This window comes from Bactrocera tryoni, unplaced genomic scaffold (assembly GCF_016617805.1).
Source record: "Bactrocera tryoni isolate S06 unplaced genomic scaffold, CSIRO_BtryS06_freeze2 scaffold_25, whole genome shotgun sequence".
NCBI classification, from domain to species: domain Eukaryota; kingdom Metazoa; phylum Arthropoda; class Insecta; order Diptera; family Tephritidae; genus Bactrocera; species Bactrocera tryoni.
In genome coordinates, this window is record NW_024395977.1 from 21,146,486 (window position 1) to 21,168,007 (window position 21,522).

Consider the following 21,522-nt stretch of genomic DNA (forward strand, 5'->3'; position numbering starts at 1 on the left):
TGGTCCGACCTCGTCGTAACAGCACGTCTCTTAGGCCTCCCGTTAAATGACGTCGACGACAACCTAGATAATCCTTATCCTAACGGGGATAAGATATCCGGTAAAACAACAACGCCCACGGATTCGTTAAGAGCGTTGTTTAAGATTGCAATACTAACGTTGCGTTTTCAGCGCCTTTTGACTATGTGGACTAAAATGACAACAACAAAAAAGGTACTTGTTTACAACTATCAGACCTTTGTCAGTTTCCTCTATAGGTTCGATGTGATCTGCTATAACGGTTTGACAGTATGTGGGGTTTTGGCTTAGTAGATATTTCACAAAATGTGTGGATGGCTCAAGCAGCTCACGACTTCAGGTCTTAGACCAAGTATCCCCTGGGTAGTTAAAAAATATCCGTGTGAAGGCGAGCTAAAGTAAGAAAGCGAAACAGCCCTCCCGAGGGCACAATTCCGATTTCTTTGGCGCCGCAATCGTACCGTTGGAAAGAGGAAGTCCCCCTGATTAAAAAATATACGAACATAAAACGCTTTGTTTACGAGATATTCGATCTCGAAGTTCAAAAATTCCCAAAATTCGAACATTTCAACAAGCTATTTTAACGCATTAAACACACTTTACTCACATTTTTCACTTCAAATTAATTAAATTAAACTATAAACTTTTAAATAAATCCACATTTTACACTTTTAACCGATTTTTTACCGAAGAAATCTTTATTTTAAAATTACATTTTACACTCGTAGTGAACATCCTGAGTTGCCGAAGGCCGCCAACGCAGAAAGGAGTACTACGCGAAAGTACTTCAGTCACATAAATCACATATTACACATATACAGGGATGGGCACCATCACAATCAAACAAGCATCACAAAATGAGATTGTGTTAGTGCGCTTACTGTGGGACCAAGCGTACCAGCAACCAAAAATAATCAGTCTGCTTGCAGATGTCGAACGAGCAGGTCTATGTCGCACGAAGCCGCCTTGCTACGAATACGTATGTAAGTTAGCACCCCATACATTCAAAAAGTATCATATGATGCACTAATATCATATGATACAAAGTAATATAATATGACACCACTAAATCGCTGAGAGTGCGACACGTGTAGTGGCAACCTGTGGGAAGCGCTGCGTCAGCGAAGTGCCAACTTGTGGGAAGCGCAGCGTCAGCAAACTCCGTACCCGTTGCAGCGGCAAACATAGGTCTAGAGTTAAGTATAATTAATTGTTAATTTTAGTTCTTAAGTGGAATTCAATAAAGGAGCATAGCTCCCAGAAAACATTTTTTTTAATAAAAATAACAAAACGTTTTTTAACTGGCGCCCGAGCAGGGACCAGCGCGCGTAATAGTAACAGCCTGAAAACAAAAAGTAAGGCTTCGCGAGTGGCGAACGGTAGTGATTGTGAATAAAAAAGAAAAGCCTGAAAATAAAAAAGTAAGGCTCCGTGAGATAAAAAACAAAAAAAAAAGTGTGTAACAACGGAAAATACAATAAATACTGTGCTAACGAGCGGCTAAAACGCGCAACGTGGGATTTTTAAACGCCGAGGGACCTCAGTACTGTTAAAGAAAAGGGACAACCCCGGAGCGCATCACAACATCCTATGGAAAGCTGGAAACACCTAATAATACTACTACCGCTATGCCTGGCGGAAGTACAGATCCTCGACTACTCAAACTCCCAATTAATAACAATAGAAAAGGGAACAGCTAGACTGCAAACAGGAACATTTAGGATAATACATGAAATTGACATAGAAAAATATACGGACACACTTGACCACATAGAAGCGACTATCAAAACTGAAACTATCCGCAAAAACCCTAATTATCCCTTCATATGCCACTTGATAACACAGATAAGAGCCCAACTTAACAATCTCAAAGTAGAACAAAAATAAAAAGATCGTTAAATTTCCTGGGTAGCGCATGGAAATGGATCGCAGGAAGTCCTGACCATGAAGACTACGAAATAATTTCAAATAAAATAAATAATGTCTTACAAAATAACAATAATCAGGTATTAATTAACAAACTTACAATTGGCAAAATCAGCGAAATAACCAATATTACAAATAATATAATTAAAACCACGCAAAATGAAAAAAGTTTAGAAATTGAAGCATTTTTACAGCTAAAATATAAATTAGAAATAATTATGGAAGAAATATTGCATACCCAATACATTGGGCAAAAGCCAACATAATAAACTCTTTTATTTTATCAAATGAAGAAATAAATATTGTGAAAGAAGTAATAGACAATGACAATATTCCAAATGTAAATTTAGACGAAGCACTCGAATTTTCCGAAATAAAAATTGCAACTAATAGCAAAATTATAATTTATATTGTTAGCCTCCCAACCGTAGATAACCAAAATTGTAAAACATTAGATATTAGGGCAGTAAAAAATAACGGGAGGATCAATAAGATAAATTTTAATACAATTTTAAACTGCGAAAAGGGAATTTATGGAATAGAAAATTATTGTAAGAAATACAATTCCCTACAAATATGCTTAAGTAATAATGTAGTAGATTTAAGTAATGATACTTGTATAATTAATCTTTTAAAAAGTCGTTTGCCAAACTGCACGGAGGTCAACAATCAGCATATCCCAACTATAGAGGAAATGGGACCTGGAATTTTACTTTTAAATAAATACAACGGAGAAATTTTAATAAACAACGAATCTACATTTCTAAACGGGACTTTCATCATTTTGTATACCAACGTAACCATTGCTATCAACGGGAAAAAGTTCTATAGCGAAGAAAGAACAGCAAGTAAACCACTACCAGCCATCCTACAACCGCCATCCGCACCACTCAAGATAGAAGAATTCCTCTCGCTGGAAATGCTGAAACAACTTAACTTCAACAATACAAAGGAAGTAAGTCTGTTAGAAGCAGCAAACAGAGTTAAATTCGGAACCAGCATCACTCTAATCGTAATTTTAATAATCATCGCCTTAATTTTCGGGAAGAATCTTCTGATGAAACAAAAGGAAGAGGAACCCAATAAACTGTCACAAACCGCAATAGAAGGACTCAACCAAATTTTTAATACACCTAAAGGTTCAAACGAGGACGTTTGAATTTCAAGGGGACTAGTTAGCTTTTATACATTCAAAAAGTATCATATGATGCACTAATATCATATGATACAAAGTAATATAATATGACACCACTAAATCGCTGAGAGTGCGACACGTGTAGTGGCAACCTGTGGGGGAAGCGCTGCGTCAGCGAAGTGCCAACCTGTGGGAAGCGCAGCGTCAGCAAACTCCGTACCCGTTGCAGCGGCAAACATAGGTCTAGAGTTAAGTATAATTAATTGTTAATTTTAGTTCTTAAGTGGAATTCAATAAAGGAGCATAGCTCCCAGAAAACATTTTTTTTAATAAAAATAACAAAACGTTTTTTAACTTGTATATACATATGCACATTTTTAAGAATATGTGCATAAACCATTGAATATAAAATATAATTATTTTTCATTTCAAGCAAGAATAAAATTTAAGTTATTAGTTAATTATAAATTAGTAATCTAATTCATTTAAAAACTTAAAAATAAATTAAATTTGTATATGAAAAGAAAATATAAATCTATATTTGAATTCATCGAATATTTTAAATATATAACGAAACTTCAATAAAGTTAAAGCTATTAGAAAATGAAAGCTATTATAATATGAAAGTTTATGAATACACATTTCAAGAGGTCAGTTAATTTCAAACAATTATCCGAGTGTCAAAAAAAAAGAGTTCATTCTGTAATAAATTTAAGAAGGTCGTCATAATTTATATCAAAATTTGCTACCTTTATTCTAAGCAGGTCTTCTAAATGTTTGTCTGAAAGCCTTGTTCTATAGGAATTCTTTATGTATACCATAGCAGAAAACGCAGATTCGCAAATATATGTGGTTCCAAACATTGAGTACAACTTATAAATTTCGTTTTTTAAAATAGGATATTTATTTTCATCAATATTTTTCCAAAATTGAATACCACGGTCTAAAGGAAGGTTGATATCATTCTGAAGTTGACTGAGCTCTTTGTGTAAATGTTCCTCTTGCTCTTGGATGTCACAGAGCAAAGGATTCTCATATAACCTTATTACACGTTTAACTTTGATGAAGTCTTTGAATCTGCCATCTAGGTTAGTTTTAAGATCCTCAAAGGACTTAAAATATTGTCGTAACTCTTGTTGCATATTAAAACGGTCACATATTTCTTTAGTATATTTAAAATTATCCAATACTCCAGCTCGAAATTGTTCTTCGAGAATTTCCAAACGTCTTCTAAAAGCATCCATAGCAATTGTAAAATCAAAAATAAATTTGTATTTACCTTGCATATTCAAATTTAATTGCGAAAAAAAAATTGGTGATATCACACAAAAGGGCAAAACTTAACAAAAAACTTGGATTATTTAAATTATTAATTAATTCTTTTGTATCCACGGAAGTATCTTCCGCAAAAAACAAAAGAACGTCTGTCTTCAGGTTAAATAGGCGCTCTAGACATTTAGCCCTACTAAGCCACCTCACTTCGGTGTGAAGCAGAACATCGTGGAATTCTGCTTCGGTTTCTTCCAGAAACTGACGAAACTTTCGGTGGGTGAGAGCATTATGTCCACCGCGAATTTTTTTAATGATTTTTACTGTAGTTTCCATTACATTCCCCACCTTAAAACTTTTTGCAAATAGTTGCTGTTGGTGCAAAATGCAATGGAAAGTAAAAATATTAATATTATTACGAATAAGCTGTCCAATCAAACCATCTTTTTTGCCTATCATAGTAGGTGCAAATGGATGATAATTTTTCTTTTTCAGAAAATGAGAACAAATTATTTTGTAGAACCTTATATATATTTTTCCCGGTTGCATTTTTGTGCAATCCTCGCAAACAAAGCATGTCTTCTGAGACATTAAAGTTTTCATCAACGGTCCTTATGCAAATTAAAAGTTGACTAATATCTTGGATATCAGTGCTTTCATCTAAGGCAATCGAGTAATATTTGGAGGACAAAATTTTTTTCTTTAAATTTAAATACATATAATTTGAAATATCTCCAATGCGTCGGGTAACTGTTCGAAGGGACAAAGGAATATCATTGATATTTCTTGCTAATTCGATTCCAGTTTCCCCAAAACAATGAAGCACCGCTATTGCCATTTCTTTAAAAAAAGTCCCATCCTCTAAGGGTCTTCCTTTCTTTGCTAATGCGTAGCTTACAATACACGATGCTTTTAAAAATGCCGAATTTAAATCATAACTTGGTTCATTAACGTTTGCGTTAATTAAAAATACGTGTTTTAATTCAAAGAATTTTATTAATTTTTCTTCGTTATTTAAATTATTTATTTCTTTGTGAAAGATTATAAAATGTCTTTTTAAATTTTGTTTAAATACAAAATTTAAAACTTTTTGACATAACAAGCACTGCGGCTTCCCAGAATTATTCAAAAGAAAAAAAAATTCAAATTCCCACTCTGTCTGAAACGTTTTTTGGTCTTCCATGTTTATACTCGCATATGTGTTCATTTATATACGGCATACAACTCGTGCGCATCAACCTGCTCATTTCAACTTCTGATTGCAGACTGATTTTAACATCGCTTTGTTCCATCGTAAGTGCTCTTCGCTTGTGCGTGTTAGTGACAATCGGTGTGTGTACGTATACGATAGCTTACGCTCGTTTAGCACCTGCTAAGACTTTGCCCATGCCTGCTTATGAATTATAAAAACCACTAGTAATGTTTTTAATTACTTTTGATTGTTAATTTCTTTGTAAATCTTTAAATAAAATACACCTTTTTCTGCATTGAGTTCAATAATGCGAAAAACCAAAATGACTGCCTAATTTCAACTGTCAAATTACCGAGAAAGCACGAACAAAAGGGAATAAATTAAACCCAGTTAGCAATAAATGTATGAAGTGAACGCGAAAAGGTGTTCAATGCTAAAATACTGTGGATGGCGTAGCCGGTGTTGGACCGGCCAGGGTTATTCTTTTAAAGCGCGGCCGAAGGCCGCCAACGCAAAAAGGAGTTCTATGCGAAAAAAATTCTGAAACACCTGGTTGTTGGACCGGCCAGGGTTATTTTTTTTGAAGCGTGGCCGAAGGCCGCCAACGCGAAAAGGTGTTCTATGCGAAAAAATCTGATACACCCGGGTGTTGGACCGACTAGGGTTATTTTTTTTGAAGCGCGGCCGAAGGCCGCCAACGCGAAAAGGTGTTCTATGCGAAAAAATCTGATACACCCGGGTGTCGGACCGACTAGGGTTATTTTTTTTTAAGCGCGGCCGAAGGCCGCCAACGCGAAAAGGTGTTCTATGCGAAAAAATCTGATACACCCGGGTGTTGGACCGACTAGGGTTATTTTTTGTAGCATTAATAGATAATTTGTACCATTAATAGATGCAATTAAATATGTATATACATACATTGCACTGAAACATTTTGGGTTTCTTTATTTTGAATTATTGTCCATACAAAAATGTTGGCTGGGTTGCATTGGTTTCAGTTTGTATGGAAAAATGAGCAAAAACACCGATTTTTGGTCATTTTCAAAGGGCTCCCTACAGGTCTATAGTGGCTCTAGGGGGTCGAGGGGGGTTTATTAAAAAGTCCTCTTCCGATAAGGGGGCGTGAGGGGGGTAAAGTGCTTTTCACTTCTTTTGGTGAGTTTTTTGTGTTTTTTCTTGTGAGGTTTGAGCAAGAATAACCTCACAAAATAAAACTCACAACAAACCTCACATATTTTGCCTCACAAATCAGTTATGAGATTATCTCAGAATTACGCTGCTAGTACCTTTGAAAAAGTTCATAATTCGTTAAAGGTTCCTTGATATCAATTATTTACCTAGACGGAATTGATGAACTATTGAAAATTTTGAAAACTTATCTATGCAAGTTAGACATTTTTTCCGTCTGTGTTGGGTTTTCCCAATTCAGGATTTGGAGGGTGTCACTATCTTTCCCTTCTTGGCAAATTTTACAGTTAAGTTTAATTTCATTTGACATTTTTCGCATGTTTGGAAAATAGTGATTTATTAATATTTGCACAACGTTTTCTCTGAGATGCCGGTGTGCTCTATTATGCCCCGTATGAAGAATTTCTTTCTGATCATTCCTCGTTAAAGGTGTCAGAGGCCAATGACTTTCTAAGCACGAATTTTACTGATGGAAAAGTTCTTTTAATTTTCTTTTGAACTTTTTCATTTGTAACATTTAAGTTGAGTAATTAACTGTTGGATTGATAAAAAATTTCTTCTATATTTTGAAAAGTAATATGGCGTCTAATTCGTGATTGAAATCGATTTTTTGTAGTTTTTCAATTTGTATTTGTATAATTTATAACAGTGGAAATTTCTTCTGTGGATTTATTTCTCTGTGAACAGTTTCGTCGCCTGAGCTGGGTATACCCTTGTGTTCTAAACTATTTATGTGTTGTCTTGACAACAGTCCCGCGACAACGTTTTCCTTTGCCGGGTTTGTAATGAAATTTGGAGGAGAACTCTTCTACAAAGGTCTTCTTTTCAATTTTGCAATAGGGTTTTTATCTGATATCGAATACATGAGCGTTTAGTGAGCAGTAAATATGGTAATATTAGTTGTTCCATTTTGTTAATTTCTTAATTTTTGAGGGATCCAAACAATTGCGAGGAGCTCTCGCTCATTTGCTGCATACCCTGCAGGACGGAGGTAACAGATTGCACAAACACATTGAAACATTTTCAGCTGTTCACTAACACTGTTACATTTTCTGGAATTTTCAATTGAATGGGAAAAAACTCACCAAAAGAAGTGAAATAGAGAAAAACTATCGACATTCTAAACATATTGTAATATTAACTTGCTAGAATAGGAGAGACGAATGCCCAATTTTTCAAGAAGAAGAAAACGAAAAGCGCATTTTATTTTGGTTTTTAAAGAGGAAAGTTCGTTATTTCATTATTTGATATTTTATAATTAATTTCTTATATACATTTATACTATACTTATATGTTATTAACTTCTTTTATATAGAGTAAACGAAAAAGATTAACAACGAGAAAAAGGTAAGCATTGTGAATTGAACGTCGTGTGTGTAATTAAAATTTTAAATATTACAGAAATCATTTGGAGCGTTTGGATGCGTATAACAAAGACGCACCATTCAATTAGCCGCATCACCGGTGACTTGGAGGACGAGCATTACGTGGAGCTCGCAATTAGTTTAAGTAAATATTTGATTATTGTGATGTTATTATTAAATAAAGCGAAATAATAAAAAAAACTGAATTTTATTTAAAAGAATTTAATTTGCTAGAAGTAAAAAATGGGTAACAGATAATCTTGTTACTGCTTGTTCTTGCTAACATGCTTATATGTTATAGGTAACAAATTGATAACGAAAATAATAACACTAACAGATATTCGGGTAACAAATACTTTTTGTTATCCATAACACATAGGTAAGCAATGCGCTAACAAAACAATTTGTTACCCGTAACATACTGTGAAGAGATTTGCTAACAAATGTATGTATTCTGTTAGAACAAGGAAGCATGCGATATTTGTCAAATAGCTATGTGTTACTTTTTTCCCACTCTCTGAACAAAAGTAACAAATATTGTAACGAATGCAAAAGTGAACAATAACAAGCCGTTTACACGTTTGCTAACAGCTACCCGTCTTGCAGGGTAGCTTTCTTCAGTTTGCATTAATTCGTGATATCATAGTGATGGGTCTGCTACCTTGTAAGTTTGCGATTACATGAAGCAACTTTAGTTGCTAATTCTCGGGCGATTCTCTTTTGCTGTCGCCCATTACCTTCACACGAGCAACTTGTGTTGCGCAACTCTGCTCGAGTTTTTTTCTCATTCCCTTTCACTTTACTTTAACCCATTGTCTACTCTTTACTTTAACCCATTGTCGTTTCTTTTTCCTTATAAGTATTTGGGCCACTCTATCACATATATTAATTAGCTCTGTCAATTAAGAAATACATTTTATTTATTAAAACCAACATATATCACCCTTTTCACTATCGTCTGAATCAATTTGTATGGCTTCCTCCATACATTTCACAATATCTTTAATTAATTCGATTTTTTCCTCATACTCCATTTTCTAAAATATTTATATTATATTATGTATATTTGTATACATATTTGCAAATTAATTACCAAAAGATGAAATTAAATTTTTTAAATATATTCAAAATATTAATTTCAAAAAAAGATACGCAAATGCAACTATGTACTACGAAAGAAAGAACACGAATGCCGAAAAACGTCGCAGCGAACTGCTACGAATAAGAACACAAAGCGAGTTGCTGAACACTGGAAACTCGGCGCGATTCTCCTCTCCTCGTCGCCCCCTCGCTAATAAACCAAGAGTTGCCGCAACAAAAGTTGCTTCGTGTGATAAGGCTCTAAAAGTACTGCACCCAAGGCGTGAGAAGACGCATCCGTGGTTAATTCAAAAGATTTTCGTAGTCAGTAAAAAGAAGAAGTATATTTTCTGAAGATTACAGCACTGTTTTCACCATTATTAATACGTAGCCTTTTATAAAACGCCTGTAGTAGCCAGACAAACCTGAAAGAGAACGCAATGTTTTAGGAAATTCATAGCCGACTAAGTCTTTTCCTTATTTCTGTAGGTTCTAATCCCCTCTTTAAGATATCAAATCCTAGGAATTCAACGTCTGATTTAAAAAAAATGGGTTTTTTCTAAAGAAGCTCTCAAGTTGGCTGATTATAATTTTTCCAATATTCGGCTGACGTTTTGCAAGAGTGACAAACGTCACGGCTCTTTCCATTTTCCTCCCTCAGCACGTCTTTTATTGCTGGTTGAAAAATGGCAGGGCTGTTTTTCAACTCAAATGGCAACCTGCAAAACTCGTATTTTCCGTTTTCCACAAAAAATTCAGTGTTTTACAATTTTTATCGGCAAGTGTAATCTGATGAAACCCAGATTTCAAGTCTATTGGCGTAAAAATTGATGATTTGTCGTATTTCTAGCTAATAATTTTTTTGTTTAGTGCTTGAAATCAATGACCTCAGTATATACAGTAATAAACCTTTTCTTTGTTTACATACATATACTCTTCTTCTTCTTAATTGGCGTAGACACCGCTTACGCGATTATAGCCGAGTTAACAACAGCGCGCCAGTCGTTTCTTCTTTTCGCTACGTGGCGCCAATTGGATATTCCAAGCGAAGCCAGGTCCTTCTCCACTTGGTCCTTCCAACGGAGTGGAGGTCTTCCTCTTCCTCTGCTTCCCCGGCGGGTACTGCGTCGAATACTTTCTGAGCTGGAGTGTTTTCATCCATCCGGACAACATGACCTAGCCAGCGTAGCCGCTGTCTTTTAATTCGCTGAACTATGTCAATGTCGTCGTATATCTCGTACAGCTCATCGTTCCATCGGATGCGATATTCGCCGTGGCCAATGCGCAAAGGACCATAAATCTTTCGCAGAATTTTTCTCTCAAAAACTCGTAACGTCGACTCATCGGTTGCTGTCATCGCCCAAGCTTCTGCACCATATAGCAGGACGGGAATTATGAGCGACTTATAGAGTTTAGCTTTTGTTCGTCGAGAGAGGACTTTACTTTTCAATTGCCTACTCAGTCCGAAGTAGCACCTGTTGGCAAGAGCAATCCTGCGTTGGATTTCCAGGCTGACATTATCAGTGGTGTTAATGCTGGTTCCTAAACAGACGAAATTATCTACAACTTCAAAGTTATGACTGTCAACAGTGACGTGAGAGCCAAGTCGCGAGTGCGACGACTGTTTGTTTGATGACAGGAGATATTTCGTTTTGCCCTCGTTCACTACCAGACCCATTTTCTGTGCTTCCTTGTCCAGCCTAGAGAAAGCAGAACTAACGGCGCGGGTGTTGAGGCCGATGATATCAATATCGTCGGCATACGCCAGCAGCTGTACACTCTTATAGAAGATGGTACCTTCTCTGTTTAGTTCTGCAGCTCGAACTATTTTCTCCAGGAGCAGGTTGAAGAAGTCGCACGATAGGGAGTCGCCTTGTCTGAAACCTCGTTTGGTATCGAACGGCTCGGAGAGGTCCTTCCCGATCCTGACGGAGCTTTACGTGTTGTTCAACGTCAGTTTACACAGCCGTATTAGTTTTGCGGGGATACCAAATTCAGACATCGCGGAATAAAGGCAGCTCCTTTTCGTGCTGTCGAAAGCAGCTTTGAAATCGACGAAGAGGTGGTGTGTGTCGATTCTCCTTTCACGGGTCTTTTCCAAGATTTGGCGCATGGTGAATATCTGGTCGGTTGTTGATTTTCCAGGTCTGAAGCCACACTGATAAGGTCCAATCAGTTTGTTGACAGTGGGCTTTAATCTTTCACACAATACGCTCGATAGAACCTTATATGCGATGTTGAGGAGGCTAATCCCACGGTAGTTGGCGCAGATTGTGGGGTCTCCTTTTTTATGTATTGGGCATAGCACACTTAAATTCCAATCGTTGGGCATGCTCTCGTCCGACCATATTTTACAAAGAAGCTGATGCATGCTCCCTATTAGTTCTTCGCCGCCGTGTTTGAATAGGTCGGCCGGTAGTCCGTCGGCCCCTGCCGCTTTGTTGTTCTTCAGGCGGGCAATTGCTATTCGAACTTCTTCATGGTCGGGTAATGGAACGTCTGCTCCATCGTCATCGATTGGGGAATCGGGTTCTCCTTCTCCTGGTGTTGTGCGTTCAGTGCCATTCAGCAGGCTGGAGAAGTGTTCCTCCATAATTTAACTATGCTCTGGGCATCAGTGACTAGATCACCTTTGGGGGTTCTACAAGAGTGTGCTCCGGTCTTGAAACCTTCTGTAAGCCGCCGCATTTTTTCGTAGAATTTTCGAGCATTACCCCTGTCGGCCAGCTTATCAAGCTCTTCGTACTCACGCATTTCGGCCTCTTTCTTCTTCTGTCTGCAAATGCGTATCGCTTCCCTCTTCAACTCTCGGTATCTATCCCATCCCGCAACTGTAGTGGTCGATCGTAACGTTGCGAGGTAGGCAGCCTGTTTTCTCTCCGCTGCGACACAGCACTCCTCGTCGTACCAGCTGTTCTTTTGCTCTTTCCGAAAACCAATGTTTTCGGTTGCAGCTGTACCTAAGGAATTTGAAATGCCGTCCCACAGTTCCCTTATACCGAGTTGTTGACGAGTGCTCTCAGAGAGCAGGAGTGCAAGCCGAGTAGAAAATCGTTCGGCTGTCTGTTGTGATTGCAGCTTCTCGACGTCGAACCTTCCTTGTGTTTGTTGGCGTGCGTTTTTTGCTGCACAGAGGCGAGTGCGAATCTTAGCTGCAACAAGATAGTGGTCCGAGTCGATTTTAGGACCTCGGAGCGCACGCACATCTAAAACACTGGAGACGTGTCTTCCATCTATCACAACATGATCGATCTGGTTGGTAGTTTTTCGATCCGGAGACAGCCAGGTAGCTTGATGAATCTTCTTATGCTGGAATCTAGTACTACAGATAACCATATTTCAGGCCCCGGCGAAGTCAATCAGCCTCAACCCATTTGGGGATGTTTCGTCGTGGAGGCTGAATTTACCGACCGTAGTGCCAAATATACCTTCTTTGCCCACCCTGGCGTTAAAGTCGCCAAGCACGATTTTGACATCGTGGCGGGGCATCTCTCATAAGTGCGTTCCAAGCACTCATAAAAGGCATCTTTGGTCACATCGTCCTTCTCATCCGTCGGAGCGTGGGCGCAGATCAGCGATATGTTGAAGAACCTCGCTTTGATGCGGATTGTGGCTGTGACGTTCATTCACCGGAGTGAATGATAGTACTCGGCGACGGAGTCTCTCTCCCACCACGAATCCAACACCAAACTTGCGCTCCTTTATATGGCCACTGTAGTAAATGTCACAAGGACCTACTCGTCTCTGTCCTTGTCCCGTCCATCGCATTTCTTGGACGGCGGTGATGTCAGCCTTTATTTTTGCGAGGACATCAACCAGCTGGGCAGCGGCACCTTCCCAATTAAGGGTCCGGACATTCCAGGTGCATGCCCTCAAATCGTAGTCCTTATTCCGTTTGCCATGGTCGTCATCAAAAGGGGGGTCTCTCATCCGAGGCTGTGTTTTCCTTTTCATTGGTATTGTTTTTTACGTGGCGGGTCCCAAACCCAGCGCACAACCCTATGTAGGGTGTTCAAATATCATTGAACATGCTTATTTATCAGCAAAGCCGAAATTCTGCTGAATACAAATATCTATTTATATATTAATAAACATATATATGTACATACATAATGCATTTACATGCAATGCGCATGCAATAAAAACAAAAATGCATAGGGACACATGTCATAAATTTAGAGAAGAGATAAGATTATCATACACACACATATGTATCAAAACAACCCCATGTCAAGCAGCAATAAACAATATGCTGCAATACATATAATATACACACATACGCATATATTTAGATAGATAAGATAGTTTTACAAATTGTATATAAGCAAGAAAAATACGAAATAAAGATCAGATTTGAAAGAAAATCTCAATCGAAAACATTCCTTTTATTTACAAATTTTACTTCCCCACCAGTGGTAAGGGGTAAAAGAAGAATTAAAAGGAAATATTTCAAATAAAGGAGCCGTTAGCTATCATTTATTGCCCCCACCCGAGGTAAGGAATAAGTGAAGCAAAACGCTTAACCTTTATCAATATATATTTGGTCCAATCGAGCCTAAAAAAAAAAAAAAAGAGCTCAGCCAAAATTAAAGAAGCCCTGTTATTAATACAAATACAGGCAAAATTAAATTGTAAGACGGGTGTATATTCCCGCATATTGACAAAATAAAAATAATAATTGTAAGACGGGTGTATATTCCCGCATATTGACAAAATAAAAATATATGTAAGACGGGTGTATATTCCCGCATTAAAACCGATCGCATAAGCCGTTTTAGCAGAGACTAAACGCAGTGATCTAACTGCTATCCAAAAAATATTCAGCGGCTGTGAGTCGAGGCACAGCAAGGTCAACTAGGCGACCAAATCAAATACCTCCCACGATTTCTTTGGAGAAAAGCAAGCAGTTCATCAATAAATAGGAGAAGTTTTGCGAAAAAATTCTCGAAATGGGTATAAACAGAAAGAAAATTCTGGATGCCCAGGCAGATTTAGCCGAAAAAGTGTTGTCCACATCCAACACCATTTCAGGAAAGGCATTAAAGAAAGCAAAAATTGAAGAAAACATTAAAATTCTTGAAAAGTACCAAAAATAATTCGATACCAACCACGAAAAGTTAATGGCAGATGGCATAGGAGAAGAAGATTACTTCAAGAAGAATGAATACAATAACACTATGATTAAAATCGAAGAGGCAATCAATGCATTAAAGATGAGCATTTTAAAAGATAAGCCTCTAGTCGAATTTGATCGGCAAATTGAAACAGTTCAAATACGATGCACTAATCCAGATCAAAAACTTCCATATTCATGAGGAAAATTGAAAACCTCAGAAGAAAAATGGAAGATCTAAGCATGGAACTAACGATTGACAACGATCAAATAAAAGGCTTAGACTGCTTATTCAATGACATCCAAAATCTAAAAAGCAAATTAGATTTTAATGTTGAAATTGAAGACATATTCGAAAAAATATGTGACGAATATTACGAAGATCTTCAGAATTTAAAAAGGAAATTAAAAAAAGAAGAGCCTCAAATTTCTTATCGCCCTAATTTGGATTTGGAAAAATTAAAAATTCCAATATTCTATGGCGATATTAAAGAATGGGCAAATTTTTATAACGTGTTCCAAGAAATGGTACACAATAACGAGCAGTTGCCAAGCGCAGAGAAAATGCTGCGTCTTCGTCTCTGCTTAAAAGGCGAAGCTGCGCGATTAATTCAGCACCTACAAATTTCAACAAGAAATTATGAAGCTGCATGGAGTCTGCTAAAACAAAGGTATGACAACCAAAGAATTCTGTTCACAACACAGTGGGATAGAATAATGGATCAACCAAATATAAATAGTGACAATGCTGAAAGCGTGAGTCAACTATTAGATACAACAAATGAGTGTCTTAATGCTATAGAGTCACAGGGAATAAGCATTGAACATGCTGATCCATTTATTGCGCGTGTAATTGTCCGGAAGTTAGACAAAGAAGGACTGAAGTTATATGAGCAAACAGTTAAAAAGACGAGAGAAATTCAACAATTATCGGACATCAGAGATTTTTGGATCAACATTTTCAAACATTGAAAGCAGTGGCTGATAAAGAACATCTTAATAAAAATCGTAAACAACATATGTTCAAAGTCAATAATACCTTCAATAATACAAGACAGCCAATCAAGCAGATGTGTTCCTATTGTAAAATTGTAGGTCACACTTTACAGCAATGCAGAAGATTCAAAAGCATAACCATTGATGATAGACGTAAATATGTAAAAGACAACAAAATCTGTTACAGGTGCCTAAATCATAATTGGGGAGAAATTTGCAACAGCAACATCAAGTGTACGAAATGTTCTCGAAATCATCATGACACCCTACATGTTGAATCCGAAGAGAGCAAAAAAGTTATGTCCACAACAAATAGCGCAAAAGCAGTTATACTAGCTACAGCTCAAATAAGAGCAAAGACAGCAAGTGGAGAATATATATTGCTACGCGCACTTATAGATCAAGGATCACAAATAACCACAATATCCGAAGAAGCAGCACAGATATTAAAACTTCCGAGGATGAAAACAAAAACAAAACTATATGGTTTAAGTGACGCTGTAGTTGGTGAATCAAAAGCTACAATTCAAGTTGAAATTAAACCAAGATTTTTAAGTAACTACAAAGAAAAGGTAAATGCCGTAGTTTTACCAGTTCTAACCAGTGCACAACCGGATATCTCATTTAATTACAACTTTAAAATTTGGGAAAATTATACTCTTGCTGATCCGTTATTCAACAAATCAGACAGAATTGATATGATAATTGGAGGAGATATATTCAGCAGTATAATTGAAAACGGAATTAAAAAGATCACGGTGTTCTTGGTCAAGCGACGAAATTCGGCTGGATATTATCTGGCATAGTTAAAGCAAAAGTTACTGGCAAAATAACGACAGCGGTAACTAATTTGGAACGATTTTGGGAAATCGAAGACATATCAACTGATGATGATGTACAAGAAGATGACACCACCTTGAAGCAGTACGAAGAAACTACCAAAAGAGATGCAGATGGCAGATTTATTGTGGAAATTCCATTCAAAAAAGATAAAGAATTAGGAGAATCACGTAAGAAGGCAGTAGCGCGTCTAATATCAATGGAAAACAGATTCAAGAGCAACAGTAAACTCAAAGAAGAATACAGCAAATTCATCAAAGAATATATAGACCTTGGCCATATGAGAAAAGTTGATGACAAACAAAAGAGGTAAATATTATTTACCTCATCAAGCTGTTATTCGGGAAAATAATATAACAACAAAACTTCGAGTGGTATTTGATGCATCAGCAAAAACATCAAATGGTAGAAGTCTTAATGATATCATGTGTACTGGACCCAAATTACAAAGAGACATATTCGATATCTTACTTAAATGGAGGCTTTGGGAAGTTGTCATCACCGCTGATGTTGAAAAAATGTTCAGGCAAATTAAAATAGCCAAAAGGATCAGGAATATCACAGGATTGTATGGCGTGAAAGTAATATGCAAAAAATAGATGAATATGAGTTAACAACAGTAACATACGGGACCGCATCTGCGCCATATCTAGCAGTGCGTACATTATTTGAAATCGCTAATAAGTGTCCAATTGAAAAGTTACAAAAAATAATTAAAGAGGACTTCTACATGGATGATCTTATGACCGGTGCAAATTCAGTAGAAGAATGTGAATATATACAACGAAACATCAGCAATCATCTTCAGGAATTTGGATTTCATCTCAGGAAGTGGTTATCAAATCAAACCAGCATTACTAATAACATATGTATCTAATACTGGGGACAATGAAGTCATACAAATAAAGGAAAATGAAGCTGTAAAAACACTTGGACTGCATTGGGATCCACAGGAAGATCAATTCCAATTTAAAATTAATTTAAAAAATTCAAAAACTATTACAAAAAGGAGTGTTCTTTCTCAGCTTGCACAAATATTTGACCCACTGGGTTGGCTTTCTCCCATAATTATAATTGCAAAGTTATACATTCAAAAACTTTGGACACTGCAATCTAGCTGGGATAATCAACTATCAGAAGACCTACAGAAGGAATGGATGCAATTCATAGAGAAATTGCATTTAATAGAAAATGTACGAATTCCACGATGGATAGGAACTTGTATGGACTCTCAAATTCAAATGCATGGTTTCTGCGATGCTTCAGAAAGAGCTTATGCCGCAGTTATATACATAAAAAAGGGTAACAATGTTAAACTTTTAACAGCAAAAACAAAAGTAAACCCACTCAAAAATCGAAAAATAATTCCGAAATTAGAACTCTGCGCAGCACACTTGTTAGCTAAATTGATCAGTAAAGTGATAAAACAATAAGCTTATGTCAAGCAATCTATGCATGGAGTGATTCAACTATAACTCTAAGCTGGATTGAAAATTCAAAAATAAAGACAAATTTATAAGAAATCGAATTGAAGACATCAAAATGCTTACTTCTAAAGTGAAGTGGAAACATGTAAGCTCTAAAGACAACCCAGCAGACGTTGCATCAAGAGGTATTTCTGTGGAGAAAATATCAAATCTAGACATTTGGTGGTATGGACCAAAATGGCTGAAATTATCTGAAAGTCAATGGCCAGAAGTCAAAACAAACAACTCAGCAAGAATATTGTTAACATCAAAGGATCAGAACGAATTTATGGATAATTTAATTAGCAGATATTCTAGTTGGTTGAAATTACAAAGGGTTGTGGCATATATACTACGATTTGGGAAAAAACAAAGAAATTATCAAACCGTAAACTTATCTGCAGAGGAACTCCAATCAGCTAGAAACATAATCATTCAACAAACTCAGAAACAGTTATTTAAAAATGAAATAAATAAGTTAATGAGTGAAAAACACATTAGCAATACAAGTCAAATCGTCCACCTCAATCCATTTTTAGATAAAAATGGCATTATGAGAGTGGGAGGACGACTAACAAACGCAGAATTACCGTATTGCAAAAAACATCCTATAATTCTTTCCAAATCCTATTTGAGTTCGTTGATAATTAAAGATGCTCACCATTCCACCCTACATGGTGGAAACAGATTAACAGAAGCAATAATAAGGAGACAATACTGGATCATAGGGTTGAAAAATGCAATCAAAAGTTGTATACGAAAATGTTGCAAATGCATAAGATACAACCAAGTCACAGCAAAACAAATGATGGGCAATTTACCAGAATTCAGAGTGTCACCATCAAGTCCTTTTACCTACGCCGGAGTTGACTATGCTGGACCGTTTCAGATGAGATGTTCTAAAGGCCGTGGGCAAAAATCATTCAAAGGATATGTAGCAGTTTTTGTATGTCTTTCAACAAAAGCAATGCATCTAGAAGCTGTAAGCGATTTATCGACTGAAGCTTTTCTAGCAGCGTTAAGACGATTTTTTGCCAGAAGAGGAAAGAGTCTTCATATGTACTCCGATAATGGAACAAATTTTGTTGGAGCCAGCAGATGTATTGATAAGGAGTTCAAACATGCAGTAAAAATAACAATGAAGTATCATCAATTTTAGCGAATGAACAAATATCTTGGCATTTTTCTCCCCCGGCAGGCCCACATTTTGGAGGAATGTGGGAAGCAGGAGTAAAGGGAATGAAATACCACTTAAAAAGAGCAGTTGGAGACACTAAGCTAACTTTTGAAGAAATGTCAACAGTTTTAGCACAAATAGAAGCTTCGTTAAATTCGCGTCCATTATATGATATAAACGATGATAATGGAATAGATGCGTTAACACCAGGACACTTTTTAATAGGAAAACCTATGTTATCAATTCCCTCTTCGGGTGCAGATGTAAACATTTCTTCGTTAAATAAATGGAAATTAATACAAAAAATTCACCGAGATTTTTGGAATCGGTGGAAAGATGAGTATTTACATACACTTCAACAAAGGAATAAGTGGAAAATTCCAGCGAATAATATAAAAGAAGGAGATATTGTTATTGTAAAAGATGAAAATACACAGCCTACCAAATGGCCTCTTGGAAAAGTTATAGAAACGCATGCAGGAAATGATGGACGTGTTCGAGTTGTGACGTTAAAGCTTTCCAACAACACATTGAAAAGATCAATCCACAAATTATGTCCACTTATAAAAAAAGCAGACAATAATGAAGAAAGAAATGGCGTAAGAACTTCTGCAATCACAACCAAACCTATGAAGAAGCAACCTGTAAGTATGTTTGCGCTCTTGATCTTAGCGTTTCTTTACATGGCAACAAGTACTCTTGGTATGAACATACACATTCCTCAAGAAAGAAGTGCAACAGTGAGCAAACTTCCTGAAAATACTACAATCTATCTGGACTCACTGGGAAAAATGGATGTAATCACATCTACCTGGAATTTGCTCATATATTATGATCTTAATGCATATTTCGAACAGTATAATATGTTGCCAAATTGCATTCAAAAAATAAAAAATCATTGCCAGCTATTATCCCAGTTTGAAAAGGCATGTAATGTCATATCATTATCACTAGGCAGACGTTACGAAGATTTAAGTCACAATCATAATTTGATTGTATACAATAAAAGGCAAAAAAGAGCTCCATTAGAATGGGTCGGTTCAATTTACAACATGCTGTTTGGATTAATGGATACAGATGATCAAGAAGTAATAGAAAGTAATTTTAAAACGTTACTTTCTAATCAACATCAGATCAAGAACAGGCTAAAATCTCAAATATCCTTAATAAACTCTACAGCCAACATTATAAATAAAAATTTGAATGAAGTCAATTCGCAGTTCTTTAAAATCCAAACACAAATAAACAAATATCAATCCGAAATTATAAAGGACATAAATCGTGATAAAATGGCGATTCAATTTCAAATGTTAGTTACTCAAATTACCATATTATTGAGTGAATGTGAAAAATACAAAATGCAGTAATAGAATTGCTGATAGATTTAAACCAAGGAAGAATAAATCCAACACTTTTGACTCCAACACAATTACAAACAGAACTGATGTTAATAAAGGACAAACTGCCAGCAAAGTTGTTAATACCTGGACAACAAACCAACACACAACTAAGAGATGTATACAATTTGATGAAAACACGAGGATTAATTGTGGACGATAAATTAGTCATAAAGGCAGAACTACCTTTAATTCAAAGTGAATCATCTGAAATATACAAACTAATAGTAATTCCACATGAATATAATGGAAGACTATTAAAAGCAAAACTAAGAAACGAATTTTTAGTTTACAACTTTGGACTTAACTCATATTTTTTGATGTCACAAGCAGAATTAAATAAATGTACAAAAAGCCTCAACAACCATTTAATATGCAAAGGAAAATCCCCATGGCAACCTGCTTTAGATCAAACATGCGAACTTTCAGCGTTGTTAAAAAGCGGACACACCAACTGTAAATATGAGGAAGTGACTAAATCAATATTTTGGTCAGAACTCTTTGAAGAAAATACCTGGATCTTTAAAGTGTTCAAAAATTCTACGATCCATCTAGACTGTCAAAAGGGCAAAACGCAGATATTGGATATTCCGGCACAAGGAATTCTTTCAATCAAAGCTGGCTGTACTGCAAGATATGAAAGTATCACCTTAATCGGTATGCAAATATTTAAAATGCAGAGCGACATCAAACCGACGTTGGACCCGATCGTGACAACTATAAAGGAAATAGCGGAGGACCATATAACTACTCTTCAAATAAGTAGAATAGACGACAACGAACAGCAGAGAAAGCTACGAGAAGACATTGACAAGATCAGCAACAACGAATTAAAATTAAGTGAGTTAAATTTAAGAAACCATAGCGGACATATATCTTTAGTGTTAGTAGTAATTGTAATACTATGCCTTTTAATACTATATTTCCGTTATAAATGTAAAGCGAATCATGCTGATAGAATCATTGTCAATATTCCCAACCGGTAGAATATTAATTACATAAAAAATACAGTCCACTAATAATCATTTCTTTCCCTCGGCAATATGTTCAAATATCATTGAACATGCTTATTTATCAGCAAAGCCGAAATTCTACTGAATACAAATATCTATTTATATATTAATAAACATATATATGTACATACATAATGCATTTACATGCAATGCGCATGCAATAAAAACAAAAATGCATAGGGACACATGTCATAAATTTAGAGAAGAGATAAGATTATCATACACACACATATGTATCAAAACAACCCCATGTCAAGCAACAATAAACAATATGCTGCAATACATATAATATACACACATACGCATATATTTAGATAGATAAGATAGTTTTACAAATTGTATATAAGC

At 36.2% G+C, this 21,522-nt stretch overlaps 1 protein-coding gene across 1 annotated transcript; it reads left to right on the forward strand.

Moving 5' to 3' along the window:
- Window positions 1-841: 841 nt before the first annotated feature.
- On the forward strand, window positions 842-21,211 carry LOC120780794. The gene is made up of 3 exons (XM_040113042.1): window positions 842-1,001; window positions 16,034-16,430; window positions 20,115-21,211. The coding sequence occupies exons 1-3, from the start codon at window positions 842-844 to the stop codon at window positions 21,145-21,147; spliced, it is 1,590 nt and encodes a 529-aa protein (XP_039968976.1). The 3' UTR covers window positions 21,148-21,211.
- Window positions 21,212-21,522: the final 311 nt, after the last annotated feature.

Excerpts from the sequence above, each read along its gene's own strand:
- LOC120780794 (XM_040113042.1), top strand. The coding sequence starts at position 842 with ATGGGCACCATCACAATCAAACAAGCATCACAAAATGAGATTGTGTTA. Across the intron at positions 1,002-16,033 it reads GCCTTGCTACGAATACGTAT|ATCACGGTGTTCTTGGTCAA; the intron begins GTAAGTTAGCAC and ends GGAATTAAAAAG. Across the intron at positions 16,431-20,114 it reads GTTGATGACAAACAAAAGAG|AATACAAAATGCAGTAATAG; the intron begins GTAAATATTATT and ends GTGAATGTGAAA.